Source organism: Amblyomma americanum, chromosome 7 (genome assembly GCF_052857255.1).
Source record: "Amblyomma americanum isolate KBUSLIRL-KWMA chromosome 7, ASM5285725v1, whole genome shotgun sequence".
Lineage (NCBI taxonomy): Eukaryota > Metazoa > Arthropoda > Arachnida > Ixodida > Ixodidae > Amblyomma > Amblyomma americanum.
This window is the reverse complement of record NC_135503.1, coordinates 116,006,533-116,026,210: the sequence shown is the minus strand read 5'-3', so window position 1 is coordinate 116,026,210 and position 19,678 is coordinate 116,006,533. Positions and strand designations below refer to the sequence as shown.

The 19,678-nt window shown below is 49.5% G+C and overlaps 1 protein-coding gene across 1 annotated transcript in view; it reads right to left on the bottom strand.

Moving 5' to 3' along the window:
- Positions 1–19,678, bottom strand: part of LOC144099503 (uncharacterized) — a 127,621-nt gene that overhangs the window by 6,753 nt on the left and 101,190 nt on the right. The window contains exons 3-9 of the mRNA XM_077632856.1: positions 11,469–14,904; positions 10,722–10,768; positions 6,848–6,928; positions 5,688–5,753; positions 5,260–5,359; positions 3,804–3,871; positions 151–357 (exon numbers count right to left, since the gene is read on the bottom strand). Of these exons, the coding sequence (XP_077488982.1) occupies positions 151–357; positions 3,804–3,871; positions 5,260–5,359; positions 5,688–5,753; positions 6,848–6,928; positions 10,722–10,768; positions 11,469–14,904 (4,005 nt within the window). The remainder of the gene's footprint in view (positions 1–150; positions 358–3,803; positions 3,872–5,259; positions 5,360–5,687; positions 5,754–6,847; positions 6,929–10,721; positions 10,769–11,468; positions 14,905–19,678) is intronic.

Genomic DNA, 19,678 nt, shown 5'->3' with positions numbered 1-19,678 from the left:
CACGACAGTGCTGGTTACGCATTCTCGCACGTTTTTCTCGTCTCCGAAATGGCGGTTAATCGTGTGATCGGCAGCAGCCGCACAGTCGGTCGCTGCCGCACGGTCCTATCGAGTTCTGGCGCGGAGGAGCTGGGTAGAGCGCATACTGACCGCGTCAGGCGAGTACTGGTGCGAGGACAGAGTTCGACACTTGACCATGATGACCACGAGCAACGCCAGCAAGAGCAAGGCGGCCAGCGCTGCACCCACGATGACGTAGACGAGGCCCAGAGAGGAGCCCAGGAAGCCGGCCACACCCACGTCCTTCTTCTGCAGCACAGGCAGGCCGTAGAACACGTCCGTGATAGCTGTGCCCAGCTGCGAAAGGCAAATCAGACACGAAGTCGATCATCAATCCAGTCATCAACGAGGCCCTCACTCTCGAAGAGTGCAAGTTTCAGCGAACCATCTGCTGTCATGGTCGTCCTTGAAGGGAAACCTTGAACGAGAAACGTTGCAGAGAAATTGGGCTTCGATGCGGTCTAACGTGAAAAAAAAAAGATAATATCCCCGGAGAGACAGAGAGAATATTATGCAATATCTCTCACGGAGCATTTTTGTTCTCAAAAAGCTAAAAATCCTTGTTGCGCGCGCATTTGATGCAACTCTACTGCGCGTTCTTTTAATTAGGCAGTGCCACAGCAAGACCACGAGAAGGTTGCTGCTTCATGAAAAAAAAATTGCAGTGGCTTAGCTCGGCTATGCCAGGATATACGAAGCCAAAGCTAAGGCATATCTTGGTTAGCCTTTGTTAATGTTGATTGCAAGTCCAAGTTAGTCTGGTTGTCTCGCTAGTTGTTGTCACGTGGTTCGTCCTGCGGTTGGTCACGTGATCAGTCACGTGGTTGGTCACGTGGTGCTGTGCGATCACGGTGGGAATGCGAACACCACGAAACTGTGAGTTCGTGGCCAATGTAGCTTTCGCTACAAAATTTGCTGGCGTTTTAGCATTGCTAAGAATGAAATAGTGTGCGAAAGCACAATTTTTTTCATGTGGACACCATCGCCACATACTTAAAATCGCGATTGAGGTATCCACTGACCAAGTGAGCCAGTTATGCGCGTCTTCAATTTTTTCACCGTCAGTGTCAATTTGGCCAATGTACGCCGGTGGGCTATGCTTCAGTGCCGCGTTTCTGCAACAATGTTGCCAACGCCAATGCGAACTGGTCTATTGTAGTGTTTCTGCCACAGTGCTGCCCATGACAACGCATGCAGCACGAATCTCTCTGTCACTACCGCCACATAGCTCGAAGCGCGAATATTTTTTTTTTCATAGTAGTATTAATTCATGAGGAAGACGATGTGCAATGCCCAGTGCTAGAGTGTGTTCCAGTTTAACACAGCCCATGTTAGACTGCGGTGGCAGCCTACCACAATCGCGAAGTGGCCAGCGAAGCTGATATGTTCGCGCCACCTTGAGTTCGAATCCCAGTCGCGGATATTTATTTTATTTATATTTTTATCTTTATTCCTTTTACTTGGCACAAACCCACAAACATCGCAAGATCTTGCTCGGGGTTTACCCATCGGAATATTGCTTTTGCACCAATACACTAAGCGGAGGTGTTTTCAAGCCTGAACAGACAAGTTTAAAGCGCGTTAATTTAGGCTCATTGTAAATCTTGTCCTGCACTTCAGTTTGTTTTTTTTTTCTTCAGGTATGTCAGTCTATTCTCAGCTTTATGCACTGAACTGTTCTTTGGATAGCTGGTGCCGCATTCGTCTTTTTCAGTCGGATGTATAAGGACTCTCGTTTATCACGACTGAGAAAATGTTTCCTGCTCGTGCTACGCCATTGCAGTGCGAAATTTTCCAACGAAATATCTGCATGTTGGAAGAGCACCTGCACTGCTGCTCAAGCCGAACACAAGGTCTCATTCTCATTGAGAGTACGTCCCGACGGTGAGGCCACTTTGTCTTTGCGAGTATGGCTTCACGAAACAAAAGGATGCGCAGAGTATCGCAGCGACATTCGCTCACATATTACAACAAAAGGCACGCTGATCGTCGGGTTATGATGCTTCGTACTCGCTCGTTTTTTTGTTTTTTTTTAACTTGCCGAGAACCCAGGAAGATGTGACGTCATAAAGTGACGCCAAAGTCCCCACGTGGCATGCAGTTGCAAATGTAGCAGAAATACGGGAACAAATTTCCGTTTTTTTTTAAGAGGGGATTATCTAATTGCGGAAAAAAGAAAAAAAACATTCTTGCAACTGGCAATGGTCAATACGAAAGTGTGACGCAACCACTTGTTTCGCTTACTTCTTCTAGGTAAGTGTTTATGTTAGACCACAAGTAACCACCCACCCTTCTAAAATTTCATCGGCATAAAAATTAGTAATCGCATTTGTGGAGCTTACTTTCTTGCTAGGAACCTTTGCGAACCGCAGTTTTTTAAAGGCTCGTTTTAGAAATCTGATATGTTCTTCAAGCCTCAATAAATGTTGTAACAAGATATGGTTATAAAGAAATTCTTATTAAGAATGCATAATATGATCATTTCTCTCAATCGTACCAATTATTCCGTTGAAGGCCTCTCTGTTGTCCTTACTTTTAAATTTTGGGATCACGTGTGAGTGCACACGTGTTGTCAGAGCCGAGGGGCCATATTCAGCTGCTCGCACGAATGTCTCTCAATACTAGTGCCTTGCACCACAGAACAAAAAAAAAAGCCGCTATAGGGTATGTAATTGGGTCCGGTCTATTTAATGCCTTCTCGAACTCTCGCGTGATTAACTGGACCATCATTTTTAATGTCCAAGAACTTTCGATGCTCATGAGGTGTCGGAAAAAACTGCCAGAGAATGCACCTCATAAAAATTCTTGAAAAAAAAATACCTAGAGTAATAAATGAAGTAGAAAACTTTAGAGGCTGATATCAGTCCCTGTGAAAAAGAATTAACGGTACATTTGTGAAGCTAACAACATGGTGCCGTTTCAACTTTCGCTTTTTGTTCAGGAAACGGCTGTACAAGGAGTTTTGTTGATAAGCGCCTGAAACAGGTCAAAGCATTTTTTTTTTCCACTGAAATGAAATTTTAATCATCTTAAGTTAATGGCATTCGCTGACCTCAGGGTGCTCTATGTCGCAATATAAAAAAGATCATAACTTCATGCTAGGCAACCGAATGTAAGTCGAAGTGTTGAAAATATCTTGTAATTCAAATGAAGAATAAATGCGCGCCTCAGTGCACATGCAATCCTCGAAACCATAATTTCTGAGATCTATCTGAAATATTTTTCTTATATAGAAGCACCCAACTGTTGCAATCAACATGCTTCAGCTGTTCCAAGGGTGCAAAGTTATGATGTGCACTGATATAACGGTTACACTGTGTTAGGCATACCTTCTCTCTTCCGATTGGTGCTCCTGAAAGATTGTATCATCGCATGCCAGCCTAAAATCGGGCTTAGCAGGAGCAAGAAACACAGAATACCGAGAAGACCAACACTTTGTGATGTCTCAGTTACACCGCTTAAGCGACTCAAAATTAACGCTGGTGCAGCACGGCGTTCAGGGACAAATAGTACAGAACACGCAAAACTGTGAAACGGAAGTGTTCTTAAACACTACGGCTAGGCACGCTAAGTATCGTGCAGATTGCCAAACTCCACTTCGGCTCTTTGATGCTTGGCGTAGTACGTCCTCAGTTGTCGCTGCTTCACTTACCCCAAACTGCTACTGCTTTTTAAAGCCGCCAACTCTGCGGTACAGTAAACAGAGTGGGTACGGACACCTTGCGTCTAATATGTGTGAGTACCTTGTCTTCGAAGGTCAGCTTCATGCTGTTCAGCACAGCGACGACTGTCTCACTTGGAACCACTGAACCTGCAGGGAAATAAGGTATTGTAGAGCATATTTTTAGAATGTGACAGTCGAGCTTCATACCATCACGAGTATTGCAAGGAAATAAAAAAACCCCTATCAGTTTGATGAAGTAACTATCGGGTACATTTTGAAAGAACATTAAAACGTTCACTCCAACGGAATAAATGCTCACAAGGCACAGTTGAAACGATAACTACTGCCGTAGAACATTTTTGTCCGTCGTTGAAACAAATAGCCGATTTTCCAAACTAATGTATTTTTCACACCAGTTATGCTTTCATATTTCATTGCTTTATACAGCAGGGTGAGAGTTGTCGGATAATTCACTCGGAAAATTTGTCGGAAAAAACAAGCGGCATGTGATATATGGTGTCACAGGAAGGAATGGGGGAACAAAAGCACGACCGGGACACAACATGAGTACGCCACTTCCAACGTCTTGTTTTGGCGCGGCATTCCTTCCCGTGAAACGATGAAGCAAAGCCAAAAGCCGCTCTTCTAAAGTTCACATTTGGCGCAGTGCTCTTTTGTCATCTAATTCTTGCAAATGGAATATATGCAGGATTCATTCGCTCAGCATTATAAGAAAATTATTGCACAATGACCTCTCTCTGTCAATTAGCAAACACCTGCTGTTTTTCCATGCAAAAAAAAACATTAATTTCCCCTAAATACATTGCCTAATTCTTCCTAAATAGGATTTAAACCGTAAGACCTGGATAGGAGACAAGTACTGCAGATTGTACGCCAGCTGTTTCCACGGTGCATTCCCGGAAAGCCCATGTTGCAGCTTTTTGCAGCCACAACAGCTAAAGGAGTTTTTCATGAGACCGCCTTAGATGTTCGCTGAAAACATTGGACCAGCACTATTCCCGCTTCGAATTATTGATCAGTTCTCTATAGCCCTACCATTTGCTAGCCGTCCCGCATAGCTCAGTTGGTACAGCACTGCCCCGATGAGGCTGTGGTGCCGAGTTCCAATCCCTCGATTTTTTCTTCAACTGCGAAGCTCGTGAGCAAGCTTTCCTATGTAACCGTTTGGCTGAGCTTCGGTAGATGCTTATGAGTAATTGCTACGTTATAACAAACTTCACATTACCTCTTACCTCATCACAGCTTTCGTAATACTCTTCGCCAGTCGCCATAATTTTTCATTTATTTTTACTTTCTTTCATTTTTTCTCGTTTATTGTTTTTCGCGCAATCTATACTGGCATATGTAGTCGTACGGACATTTATGGAGCTTCGAAATAGGCATTTGCAGCAGAAGAAAAAAATGTCTCGCTGTCAACACAACAAGCTCGCAACAAGTTCTCAACTTTCTGCTTTGTAAATATCCCAATTTTCTAATGCGTCAGAAACAAAGCCGCAGAAATTTGACGTTCTCACCCCTCGTCCGGTTGACGACGAAGAAAGAGATGAGGTCCATGCCGCGGTCTTCTCCGTTCAGGAACACCACCGTCGGGTCACCCAGGGGGATGCCATTTTTCTGCCGGGACAAAGGTTCTCCTTAAACGGCGGGCATATATTGTATGCAGCGGCAGTCGCGGCAGCATATAACGCCACCCCTTATTGTGCGGACCCCCAGACTCAGTTAGAAAAGGAAACGAGTTACAACTGTTAGACTTGCTAACATAAAGTTGCACAAAGCACAACACAAGTTATAGCAGGGAAAGAAAATAGTCACACGCTAGCAATTTCACACCCATGATTATGTCAAAAGAAAAAAGAAACTCGAAAATTTTCACGTCCACTTTGATACCCCGCAAGTTAAATTCCAGTGTGAGCACAAGAAAACGCATCAAGCTGTCACTTACGCTGCAGTAGTCAAGCAGCCAGACCCTGGCTTCCGTGCGGAAGGTTTCGGCCCTTGTTCTGTTCAGCTGCCAATTGAAACAACAGCGTCAATTTCTGACCGCAAAGCGTACAAAGGCTCACAATGCAATGCATACAGTAAACCAAATTTCTCTTAATGTACTGGCGCCGCATGAAGTATAGGCCGGTAAAAATAATCGCCACACCAAGAACTTCGAGTCATCTCAGCTCCGCTCTTCACCAGACCAACTCTATCGCGGGAAATAGTCGACTTCTAAAGTGGTTTATCAGGAGTCATTGTAATCCGTGACAAAGAGCAGACGTAAGTTGCCAGAACCGCAGGTCAGTCGTCATTACAAATACCAGTAATATCCCCTTTGAATAGAAAAAGGAAATGAATTTCATAGCGTTATGAACGACCCTGTGCCCAGGCTATTCGCCTAAAAAAGAAAGCATCGCGTGATTTTCACATTTCCTTGCCACCGTATTGAAACATATATATCGCTTCAAATACGCCACTAAAAACCGACCACTGTGAGAAGCAGCCAAGAATTTTCGTCAAGCTACTGCTTTTGAATTCATCGCGTTTTTCTTAAGCTGGTTCACGCAGCTCTATGGCACGAAGGAGCAGACGCAAGTGCTGTCCGCACGGGAAATCACTCTTCAGTAATCAAGGCACTTTTGCAGACGATTTACTCGGCGCCAGTCGTCAGTGAACACCATAATGGTCATCTCGAGATAAGCGTTCAATATGATCCCCCAGTTACCCGTAATATTATTGCTCACAGAACATGACTACAACAGTGCGCTCTATGACGAAGCAGTAATGTCGAACAGTTTTGTATCTATCAAACCAGCTGCCAGCAATAATCTTCTTAGAGTTCACTCATCATTCACTTTCACTCTGCAACTCAGGAAGTGTCCATCGGGCGGGAACGGCATGACCTTTATGACAAAAAGGATTTAGGTAGAGAAAGGACCTGAATCATAGATACCATGCTCCAAACACTAGACGAATTGTTTCAGCAATTGGCAGGAAGCACGGAAGTACTAAATTTTATTCCGTCTGTTTTTTCATAGAGCAGAGGTAATGGTTTTACAATCCGTTCAGAGATGGTAGTCCTAATGGTGCAGAAAATAAACAGCATCGCTTAGCACTCACGTCGGCAAACTTGACCGTAACCGTGTGGTTGAGTTCCTCGGGCAGCAGGCAGGCGACCGGCAGGGAGCCTTCCACAATGTTCTGCGGAATAATACAGAGCTGTTGAAATTTAACGCTCAACCGACGACAACACTACAGCCGCGTGACCGGCCGTCGAAAACGGTCGTGCACGTCATAACTACGACGTGCACATTCCAGCAGAACCCCTGCCAAACACATACCAATACCTCGTATCACCAGCCAGCGCTTTGTGAATAGAGACCTGCCTTGCTGTGACATGTGTTCTTTTCTACATCTCAGTGACGCGTGCATGTACCAGCTTGTTCCCGAAATGCAGAACCGGAACCGTCGCTGTCAAGGGCCTTCCATTTTGCGAGAAAGGCGGTGACGTCATAACCGAATCCGAAACTGAGCTACAACGGACTAGCCTTACTGCGCAACAGTTAGTCTTGGGCAGGGTAAGGGCCGTTGTACGATCGTTTTGGAGCGCCTTCCGCCTCGTCCGTTTCGCGAGCGGAGCTGGCGGATCCGCCTCGTTCGGCGAACGGATGGAAATTTTGTGAACTTCAACTTTCTGGCGGACGAGCGCATCCGGCCGGGGACCGGATTGCAGCTATTGGCTGCTTTTCCCGTGACGTCAGTGACGTCCGAGCCCCTCCTCCCTCCGCCTCGGTTCTGCTCTGCCCCGGCCTGCCGGGGCAAAATGGCCATCCGTCGACTGAACTGGGGAGCGCGGCCTGGGCAGTGGCAGCGATGGTGGTGGTGGTGGTGGTTGTTGCTATGAAGGGGGGGAGGGGGATCTGGTCCCGACGCATGTCGTTCCTTTGGGCATCACTCTTGGGGAGCGGAGGGGGGGGGGGGGGGGGGGGGCGCCTATGCATCGGTCCCTCGCGAGCACGCGAGGGAGAGAACGCAGCTTCGCATTTCTTTTCCCAGCGCGAACTTGAAAAAAAGAAAAGGGAAAAAAAAGGAGAGAAAAAGTAAAGGGAATGTGGAATTCAAAGTGAATACCTTTTCTGTTTTGGGGCGGTCATTTTCGCAAAATACTTAATTTTGTAGGTGTGGCTGAGCAGGTCGGTGCACGCAACTCTGTTGGCGAAATAGTTGGCATTTCGTTTCGTTCTTCGCTGCATAAGAATTGCAATATTTTTTATTTCAGCATAAAATGAAGTGCCCATAAGGCGATACGCGAGGCTGAAGAGAAAAACTAAAACACTCACGAAATGCGCCTAGCAGCTGCTCGCTTATGGCTAACGGAAAAATGATCTAAAGTTAATCTACCACTGAGATAAACGGCTGGTGTTTTTATTTTAATGCCGATCACAGCGTACGCGTATCCCCAAAACGATGAATGTGCAGAGCCGTCGCTGATATGCAAATGCTCATTCAAGTGCAAGCAGACATTTCGACTACTTTTACTTTTAGTAATTGTTTAGATGTAGTTAGGTAACTTCGGAAATTAAGCCGGGCATCACACGCCGGAACAATAAGCCGATCATTGCCCTTGTCTCACATGCGTCTGCATAACGCAGCTGTTGATGTCAGTCTCCAAAACAATATTTCGCATTCCCGGACTGGACTGGCGCAGGGCTTTACTGGCAAAAAAAGTGTTTCGTTTCTAACGAAGAGGGGTGCATAGACACATTTTTTCTTATATTGGAATATTTGGCTATAACAATCACGCATCTACAGGCTTGCTATTAACGTTTTGGTATCGTCAACTGGCCGATGCGAGCGATGGAAAACTTACAAGACACTGAAGGGATAGACCATCACCTTCAACATTTCCATTAGAGTACCGTGCAAGGTAGTCGGGCGCATACCGATCTGCCCCTTGGGATGCGGGAGCCCGTTTCGGCGCGTGGAGCGATGCTGGCGGTGCGCTCGCGCCGGCTAGGTTGCCACCAGCCGGAGAAGGCTATTGGACAGACGGATATGCCCGGCGCGCCAATCGGCATGCTGGGACCATCCGTCTCGCTCGCAAGCGCCAAAGTGATCGTACAACACCTTTCCGCCTCACGTCCGCCTGGCGGCCGAAAACTGGCGGACCGCTCCCGAAACGGACGAGGCGGAAGGCGCTCCAAAACGATCGTACAACGGCCCTAAGTGGCTGCTGGGTTGCGCTAAACACGGAAGTAATGCCCCTGTGTCTGCGTGCACCGTACGGCGTCAGTGCCACATGTCATGGCCGGACGTCACACTATTGTACTTCATTTGCTTCTTAGACATCAAAGTTGCAACCGGTCTCTGCCAGTTTGGCATAATCACTGGCTGTGCGCGCTGCAAATCTTTTGATTCATGATAAGCCTTGAAACAAGTGAGCAGACAAGGCGCACTCAGATCATTCTCCAACGGGCCTGGCCTTTGCCCTGCTCAACGCATGCAGCGATGCTGCCTACTGTGAGATAACAATCTCTTTTTATTGTTCTCATAGCGATATTCCGTGAAACACCATTTTAAAGATCCATTGCAGTTTTACTGGGTTCGCTTTCTCAGCTTTGCTGGTTAGGAGCCCATGGACCATGACGAGGTCGAACTTCGCCCCCATATATTAGCCACACTCCGCAATATTATGCGAACACAAAGCGCCGTCGAAGGGCCATTCGAAACTTGCAAATGTCAGGCCGGCCTTTCAAATAGATTCCCCTCAAGTTCTTCTGTCTCAGTCATAACTTCATAATCGCGCAAATGGTTCGCCCTTTCAGCCTCTCAATAGTGCCGGGCATGCTTCCGTTACTACACTACTTTTCTCCTAAAATATTTCGATCGGTCTAAGGATTCCTGTGCATGACAAACGACACATTAATGATAGCCAACCAGCAATCTATCATTTCATAGAGTTGTTAAATTCACGTTTTTATTTTATGGATATTTTCCGATAAGCGGCCAGAGCCACCATTAAATGGCTAACACATTCTTCTTTTTTTTTTTTGTCACCATGATAACTCATAACCTACAATACTGTTTAAAGCATGGGTCTCTTCCCTATCCTATGGACACATCTGCCGTGCTTTCTTCCTAAAGTGTGCGTGTATTGTACACCTTTGTCAAGAGTCCAGAGCCCGTAGGGTTTGCTACCGAGTCTGCCGGGCGGGTTGTTGCGCGCCGCCGTCAGTCTAAATGTCTGGGAAAGAATCGTCCTCAACTTTGCGAAGGTTGGGACTGCCGCAAATGCTACAAAAGTTCCATTAATTATGAAAAAACCTGGCGCTATCAAACGACGACACAGAGGGGACACAGCGCTACTCGCAACTACAAGAAATTTTATTCAAACGGGGCATACATGTGTCAGTGACCCTTCAGTTGGATTGTCTGAAGGAGAGATAAGTTATTTGAAAGAGCGATTGAAATCCGTGTGTTAATCTCTTCCTGTACTTCGGTCGGCATGTGGCGTGCGATTACTTTGGGTTGTTTTGGTTTTTGTTGTATATATAGAAGCCTCTGAATAAAATTTCTTGTAGTTGCGAGTAGCGCTGTGTCCCCTCTGTGTCGTCGTTTGATAGCGCCAGGTTTTTTTCATAATGAACGTGTACCAACTAGCTCAACTTTCTGCCCTGTTGCAAAAGTTCCATTACACGGTTTAGAATCATACCACATTTTGACTTTTCCTCTTGACAAAGGCTTCAATTTTATTTTATTAAAAGACTGCCTTGGTCCGTTCATTTTGTGTTCTCAAATTCCGCAACGCCACACCAGAGGTCAATCTCAAATTTATCCCACCGCCATCCCCAACGTAATCTCCATGTGTACAGCCATCGCTCCGTCCAACGACGCCGACATGAAATCGGGTTTTCCCCGAGCGTGCAGCAGCTCAGCGCGATGAGCCCAAGGGTTGGCGAAGCCGGCCCAATGGAGCAGGGTCGCGGGTACTCACGCAAGACGCGTCAACGGTGCTGCCAGTTTCCGGCCCGGTTGTCGAACCTGCGAATCAACAAAGAAAAGGAAGTCGTAAATAGCTGCGGCTACAGCTGCCGGAGCATCCAGTATCGCACCGTCTGGCGCGGAGGGCCCGCCGGCAGTGCCGCTGATGTGTGCCGACCGCGCCGGGACTGACGCAGTGATGCAGGGCGTATTTGCGGCGTCACCCATGATTATCATGGCGGCTACGCGCATTACGCGCTGAGGCGGTGCGTCTTTTTTAGTTCTGCTTATGCGGGGAAATTTTTTTAACGTTTACAGATTTTTATTTTGAAAATCGCGAGCGCTACTGCGCTGCGGTTTGCGCAGGTGAGTTGCACAGCAAGGCAGGAGTTATTTGCGCGACAAAGCCCAATAAGTGAATGATGAATTAACTGCAATTAACTTATCGACTTTTTTATTTGTGAATTTAAGGGTTAAGATTATATTGAGTGGTCTAGTCGGTGGTAACACGTGTCTTGCAAACAGTGCATAAAGACGTCTTGCTTATATTTCTCGTTCACGTGGTAACTTTTGCAGTTTAACAATGGGAATCTTGGTAATAAATATTAATTTTACAGCTAGAGTCTATGTTATGTCCGGTTTCTTCTTTTCCTCTCCCATCGTTTTTCACTGTTTGCCGAACTTTTTTCTCTGCTCTTTTCCACGCGACCAGCAATATTTCATGAGCAGTACGCGCTTGCGAAAGCTTCGTCCTTCTCACCTGCAGTGAAGACAGGGCGATGTGTCGTGGAACTCCATTCCTGGACCTCGGGAGATGTCGTGACGCCTTCGGTCCACTGCAGGTCTTCAGAGGTTGCCTGTTCAGTGGTGGGTTCCTCTGAGGATGCGGGTGGGGTGGTTTGGCGACGAAGTGTGTACAGCCGCGTTGTGGAAAACAGATCGGACGCCGTCGTGAAGCTATGCATGGTGTCCTGCTTGGTGGTGGGAGGCTCTGTCGTCAACTCGAGAGTTGGCGGCAACGTAGTATGCGTGAGTATCTTGGGACTGCGGCTTGCACTTGAAGACGCTCCACTCGTGCCTGACTCTGTCACGCCCACAGTAGGTTTCTCTGTTGTCTCTTCCATTGATGGTGTCGTAGCATCGCCTACAAGTAGCGTCGTGGCCGCACTAACTGCTTGCGTCGTGGTTTCAACCACTGCTGTTGTCACAGCGCCGTCTCTCATTGGTGTAGTCTCGTCTGGTGCTGACGTCGTGATCTTAACTTCATCTGCAGTTGTACTTTCGTATGTCGCTGTTGTAGTCCTGCTCGACGCCGGTGGTGTAGTGCCTTCTGTGACTGACATTGTAGTCTCACCTTCCGCCGGCGCTGCAGTTTCACCTACTGCTGTCGTGGTAGTATCGCCTGCTGCTGGTTCTACTGAAACAACAGTGGTGGGTGGCTCTGCTGTAGCCTTGCCTGGGGTCGTTGTTTCCCCGCTGGCTACTGTGGTCTCAGTCTGGCCCTCTACAGTGTGCCAAAAGCCAGGTGAAGTGGCGGTCGTCGTTTCGTGCGTCGGCGCTTCCGTCGTTTGCGGCGACGGTGGCGTAGCCGTTACCTCCTCAGTCGCGGACACAGGAGGCTCCTCCGTCAGGATGGGTGCGGTAGGTTCCACGCTCGACGCCCCTCCACTCGTCGTCTCGACGTCGCCTACTCTCTCAGTGCTTCCGGATACACTTTGTGCATCCGGTTCCGTGTGAGACTGCAGTGTCACTTCCGTTGTCGGTTCTTGCGTTAGAGCAGGTGTAGCTGCAGTGAGGTCGTGCGTCGGGCCTGATTCTGAACTTGATGTTGCCTCTGCCTCTCCAGGTAACGACGTTGTGGTAGCTGTTCCCGTTGAAACCTGTTCGGTACCGGTTTGCACTTCCGAAGCAATATCCGGAGACTGCGTGGTGCTTTCACTGCCGTGAGTTACCGGTAACTCACTTGAAATGTCCGTAGATTTCTCAGGTGACTGCGTGGCACTTTGAGTGAAGACATCGATTGGTGGGCTCGTGGGTGAACCTGACACTCTCTCGGTGGTAGTTTCGGTTATTAAACTTGTGCTCTGCTCGCCAGCTGATACGGTTGTGGTGTCATCTTTCGTTTCCTGCGCAGTAGTGTCGCTGACCCCCGGCGTAGTGCCCTCGTCTAGTGCTGCCGTCGGAGAACTCGTAGTTGCCGGCAGCTCAGTGGCAGAAGCCTGAGAGAAGGCAGAAAGAACTGGGGTCGACGGTGCGCCTGTTGTAGCTGCTTCCGTTACGCTCTCTGCAGATGTGAGTGCGACATCTGGAGAGGTGGTGGTGTGGCTTACCGCGGTGTCTGCAGAAACGGTGTGTGTCACTTCTGTCGTGACTGCTTGCACAATGTCAGAAGTTGTCGTGGCAGCTTGCACATCATTAGAAGTTGTCGTGGTGGCTTGCACATCGTTAGAAGTTGCTGTACTGCTTTCCGGGGCGACAGTCGTGAGCTCACCTCCGCTCACCACGCTCGGAGTACTTTCCGAAGTCGTGGAATGGATTGACTCAGAGCTGGGCGGAGCTGTACTTTGGGCTTGTGGAGCTTCATCTGTGGCAGAAGGTGGAGTGTAGGCCGTCACTGTGTCCGCGGGTGTTGTCGACGTTGGCTCTTTGGATGGCTCGATAGCGTTGGTTGTGGTTGCGTCTGTTTCTCCAAGCGCTCTCCCCATTTTAGAGCTATTGCTAGTGGACTGCTCTGTCACAGTTGACTCGGTAGTCGTAACGTCGGCCGCACTCTCATGCGGTGTGGCAGAAAGCATGTAATCTGCGCTGGTCGTCGTTTCCTCATGTTGCTGTGCAGCTGTAGAGCTCGCAGGTTCCGTTTGGTCTTCGACGTGTCCCGCGTCGGGAAAAGCATGGTGCTCGGTCGTTCCGTCATGTTGGGTTGGGGGCGTGCTGCCGGCTTCGCTAGGGGACTGCGTTGGTGCAGGCGTGGCGTCGACGGGGTAAGGGTATGATGTAGTGGGAATGGTCTCAGCGGGAATGGTTCCTTCGTTGACATCGCCCGCGTCAGCCGAAGACAGATGTGTCGATGTCGTAGTGGCTTGCTCTTCTGGTTGCGCGCTATGTTGAACGGGCGTTCCTGTTGCATCGTAAGCGTGGCCCTGCTGACTACTTGCACCTTCCGACGACTGCGTCGTACTAGCAACTGGCTCCTGCTGTATGTGTTCAGTTGTCGGTCCTTCCGCAGCAGCAGCATCGTGCGTGTTGCCATAACCCGTACCAAACACAGGATAGGAGTCAGTGTTCACCCCTGTTGAATAGAGATAACTGGGAATGGTGGCGCCGAGGTTTTCTGGGTACGTTGTTGGACCATGAAAAGACCCCGTTGTTGCCTCATGAGAATATGCGCCCGCGGGAGTGGTTTCTCCTTGAGGACTCGAGTCGCTTCCATGGGCAGGCTCACTGTAAGTGTCAATGAATGGCTCTCCGGTCTGGGGCACACTTTCTCCAAAAGCGCTTGAAGACTCTACAGGAACTTCCGGCGGGACTGCCACATATGGAGGAGACTGCTCAGTACTGAAGGGCCCGTAAGACGGCTCTGTTTCTGGCCTATACGGCACAGGCGTCGTTTCCGAGCTGACGCTAGGTTCTGTGTTTACCCCATCGTTGTACGATCCAGTCGTTAGCTCGGATGACGTGGCGCTCCCGGTCGTAAGAGGAAACAAAGACGGTGGGCTAGTGGTGGCGTCATCACTCACGTGACTAGATGTCGGCGCTGCTTCTCCGGTAGAAGCCACAGATTCTTCCGTTGTCGTCGGCACAGCGGAGGATTCAGCGAGGTTGTGTCCAACCGGGGTCGTCGCATCAGCCTCAGAGGCCGCTTGGATGGGCGCTGTTGCCGTGGTGTCGTTGGGCAGTTTCACGGCGGGAACCTCGGTAGCGGCGGCGCTGCTTTCAGGAACCACGGAACCCACTTCCTTTACTGACTGGTCAGCATCTAATTCGTTCAACTTGTCGCTTTCCTTTTCGAATCCGGTCGCGATGGAATTCGCCACGCTCCCGTCCACGTTCGGGTACATGGTCGTCCCTCCTTCTGCAGTCGGTTCTGATGCGGAATGCTCCACCCCCGGGGGAGACGAGGGCACCGTCTCGCTGTGTATGCTAGGCAAACTCTCCCCTGGCGACGTCTCTGGCACATCATTCGAAGACTCCGTCATCTGCAAGACAAGAGAAAACAAAACAAAAGTAAGTTCACTGCTTCAAGTACAGCCTAACTGCTTCAAGTACAGCCTAAGCAGCAACCGCAGTTTTCAGTAAGCGAACAACTTCGTTAGAAAAGCACGCAAGATAAAAAGAAATGTTTCAGAAGCTACAATAAACCATGCTGTCCCGCGGCATGGAAGGGTACTAAAATAGCGCTCATGGGTTCCGATTCTTCAACTTCTTAACTGCGCTCTGAAAACACTTGAGCCAGTGAATGCAGAAGTAGCGCTGTTCTCTGTGTTCCCGCATTCGAACCTGCATCTTCGCGCACATTCTAGTGGCACCCGCGAGAGGGCACGACGAGCGTGTACGCGATGAATGACACTCACGCACAGAGGCGAACAATGCAACATGGCAGGTCGTATATGCGGGCCGTATCACGACGGCTGGGTTTCGTGCCTTACAAGCAGCACCAATGGAGACGTCAACGTCTGCCGCGATGTTGGCCCGTCTCCTGAGCCGCGCTGCTCTCCCACGGTCGTGAAGAAGCGATGGCCAGAGAGGGTGGCTACAGCAACGCGCTCCTTTTCGGCGCACGGTGAATGCGAGCGTGCTTCGCACAATGGCGCATACCTGTGGCGGTGAAAGGCCGCACCTCTTTTTGGGGGCGCCGCGCGCGTATGGTCGAAGAAGAGCAGCGCAAGATCGACGCCATTAAGGCCAGCCGCAACAGCAAACAACGATATAAGGGGAGATGCGAGGGGCGAGGGATGGCGCGCTGTTCGCTTCGTAAGGAGCGCCGCCCTCGCTCTTCGCAGAGCATCCCGGCGCCCGGGAGAGAGTTTTTACGATGGCACGTGCTAGTGAAGTTGCCGCGATCTGGCTCCACCTGCTCCGGGAGGGTGAAAGTACAATGCTGCGAGGTTCCGACCAGGGAGTGCAGCAGATGACACAGTGGCACCAAGGACGCCTGCGCACAACCCGGAACTGGCTTCGGAAGCTGATTCGATCAACGGAGTTCCAATTTTGGTTCGCGAGTGTTGCTGACGGCCGCCTGCCTGGCCACGCGAGCATTGTTTACAACATGGAGCCGATGGTTGAATACCAGGCAAGAACTCTCCAGCTAGCCTTACGGCAATCGTTGGCCTTAACTGTTCTTCTTTTTGAAGGCAACAAAAAAATGATATTGAAGTTCCTTTTTCTTGCATACGCGATTCCCAAAGTAATAGTCCGTTCCAGAAAAGTCTGCCGATGGACATAAGCTATACCTTTTGAGGTATCACCGCTTGCAATAAAGAAATAATAAAAAGTCTAAGATTGTTCTATTAATAAACTAAACAGTTATTTTATTGAATTAATTTTTATTGATTGATTGATTGATTGATTGATTGATTGATTGATTGATTGATTGATTGATTGATTGATTGATTGATTGATTGATTGATTGATTGCCGAGAAAAGCTCACAATGTTGCTCAGGCACTGAGACGCGCATTGATGACTTGGGCGAGTTGAGAATCCATCCATATCCTAGTTTGTGCCCCAGAAAATCGAAGAACAGGAGCTAGAAAAGAAGTACGAGCGCGCATTTCCAAGCTATTTCATTTCACAGACAACGCAAACATGCATGTCGACGCTTCACCTCACGGAGCACCCCGTGCGATAAGGAACAGTTCAGAAGCAGCCGCTTCTACACGGCTCGGCTGACCTTTCATGGTTCCTTGAATCCACGCCAAAGCTGTTCAACCCCTCGCTACGCACTTTTCGGCAGACAAACAGGCAGTGTGACGCAAGGTTCGTGCAGTAGACGGGGTGGGAACAGCGGGCCTGGCGCAACGTATAATGACGCGGCTCTTAGCAGGGTCAGCTCGGCATGCCGGGAAAACCCTGCATGCCAGCGCTCTGCTCCCTCGCAGCCCACACAAGGCCCACGCAAAACGTGTCCAGGAGCAGAACAGACCGCGACACGGGAAGTGAAAATGAGCAGGAAAGGATGGAAAACAAACCGTAACGCGCGTCAGGCCGGGTATCGGGTTCGATGGAAAGTTGTTGCCGCGAAGAAACGCGAGGTCGTTCCATAAAGCAGCCAAGGACGATCGCCACGCACTGGACGCCGGAGCGATTGCTTCAGGGTCGGCCGGCTGTCGCCTACATTTGGCGGCGATATTTGTGCGGACACCGGACGCGTGCTTTGCTATATACTGGTAACGACAAGTAACGCGACGTTGTCCTCGTCGCGGCTTAACGACTAGGACGGGGACACAGAAGCAAACAAACACGGCCCAAAAGGGATACTAAACAGTTCCCAGATAGCGGGAGTTCATATCTCCAAAGTCTAGCGCAAGGTTATCGGCGATGCAGCTGAGACGGACCTGCACTAGTTTAATGAACGGTGTACGCCGGAAGTAGAGAGGTGTATACAGTGAAGAATTCATCTGTGAGTCACCCACGAGGTCTACCCGCGTTTTCTTGAGGCATTGCTGCTCACCCTTACTGCCGCCGAGCTTCATTCGGGGATATGCAGTAGAGAACGTCTTGGATTTCTCCCACAGCCGTTGAAATTTCGCCGAGACATCAGATTCCTCCATGTTGTATCGGTTAACCACCAAAACCCGGGCTCGAGCTTAAGTCTTTGGTCCGCGCTCAGCCCGACCCTTTAAATGAGACCCGTGCATCGTTATGATCTGGGACACAGGCCTGTCTTCCGGTTCCTGTTGCAATGCTGCAAAATTACTGCTACACTAAACCAAGAGTGGGCAGTGAAGTGAAGTTGTCGGTCGCATTATAGGATCATAGTGTATACGGAGGTTCGATGGGGGCGACGCTTACCGATCTCTCCAGCCTGTTCACCATCAAACCATAAAACCATGCTAAGAATATGCCTGCCAGGCTACACGTTACTGTGGCAGGGAATACAATGCATTGGACAGGCCACATGCCGAGCTGGACGAGTGGGAAAAAAAGACGACGTTCAGTCTGCTACCGAGCCGCCCTTATAGTCCTGACTAACTCAACAATTTTTATTGCGTTCTTAAACATATGAACCTTTCACTGCAGCAGCGCGGAATACGGCATGGTCTCAATAGTTTTTCTCTAACTGGAGATCAGTGTAGCGGCGAATCAGGCATGGCTGTTCGATCATCCGTTTAACAACCACCCGAACTATAGGAGCAAGGCGACATCAACAGGTGAACACGCGAGGTTCTGGGGCACGTCACACGTACTGCATCGCGACCTGCCTGTTGTGAAATCGATCGTCCTCGTTGATGACCTGCCTGCACTTCGCCCTCGTCAGTGGCCACTTAGGCGTTCTCCGCGTTGCGCCAGGCTCCCAAGTTTTCGGACGTTATTAGCGTGACGTCACCGCGGAACACAGAGACTGCAGGAGTGAGTCAGTTGGCTGGCACAGGGAGTCGCACGTGCATACCACGCGGGGCCGATCGATCAAAACGCAGCGTGCTGTCGGCGCCGCGAGATAGGCGAGCAGGCGCCGATGAAAGCGACGCCAGCGCGCCGCCGCAGACGCCGGCGAGATGAGCGTCGCTTTCCCGGAAACCCCATTTTCGTCGGCACTCAGCAACATCATCCAGGAGGTCTGCGATTTCGTTGGCATGTCGACGTTCGCTTTATTCGCCCTTTTTCTCTCGCTCATTGGCTCTGCTGCAGGTTAGCCAGAACCCTTTGTCACCTGTAGTGACGCGGAGACAGGGCGTGGGCGTCGCATACCTGTTGGCTGCGCTGTGCCTCGGCATGATTAAGAAATCAAGCGCATTACTTTCGGGCCTGCGATAAATTGCGCAACGCCCACCTCACTTACTCTCCGCTGCTTCAAGTCGCAGCAACGATGAGATATCAGAGAGCGACGAAAATTGCTATCGAAATCCGGAAACGCAGCCCTGTACATCTGGTTTATGCAGCCAAATAACGCTCTGCGAAATTTGCTACTGGGAACGTTGGAACTTTTTATCATTATTAAAACCAAACGCTCTGCGCTGAATGTACCGCCACCGCAGATGACGCCATCATTGGCCCTTGCCACCTGGCGCTGCGCGCTGCGGAGAAGCCAAGAGCCGTCGCGGCTTTAATTGGCGATTACGTCACCATTTCAAATGCTAGCAAAGAAAGACTTCGCATCCTTTACCTAAACGTATCACGCATTCGATCCCTTAAATCTCTAACAATGCAAAAACCTCTTCAGCTGTCCTTTAAGTGCGAACGGCTTAATGGTGGAATCGATGAGGTTGGAGCCCGAGCAGCGTCACAGCATCTCGCAATTTCTCGCTGTCATATAGCCCTCGCAGTCTCGCAGCATCACGCGGGTCGTCATGTGGCAAACAGAGGAGACCATGCATCCCTTGTGCAAACAGGAAAGCCTTCGGTCTCAGGACTCAAAGCTGAACATATTCGTATTCTTCTAGCCCGTGAATATAAAAGCTACGATGCCCAGCATTCACTCTAGGGAAGTGCTCACGCCGTCGATAGGCGCAGTGCTTGACAAAAACAATTCTCCGGCTCTCCCATCTGCCGTGACGGCCACTGAGAACACCATGTAAAGGATCTAAACTTAAGATGCAGATTTCCGTTGTATTTTCAATTTCATGCTCAGCGCAAAATCAGGTTTGTTCGTCACTTTGCTTTTTCTCTTTTACTGGTAGCTGATTTCTTGTTCGGAATGCCACCGCGACGCTTTTCCATTTCTGGTCTTTCTTTTTTATGGAAACTCCTCCGTTCGAATTCCGAAGCATGTCACCCACTATTTAAGATGCATTGCGCCCTCAGCGCCGTGTTC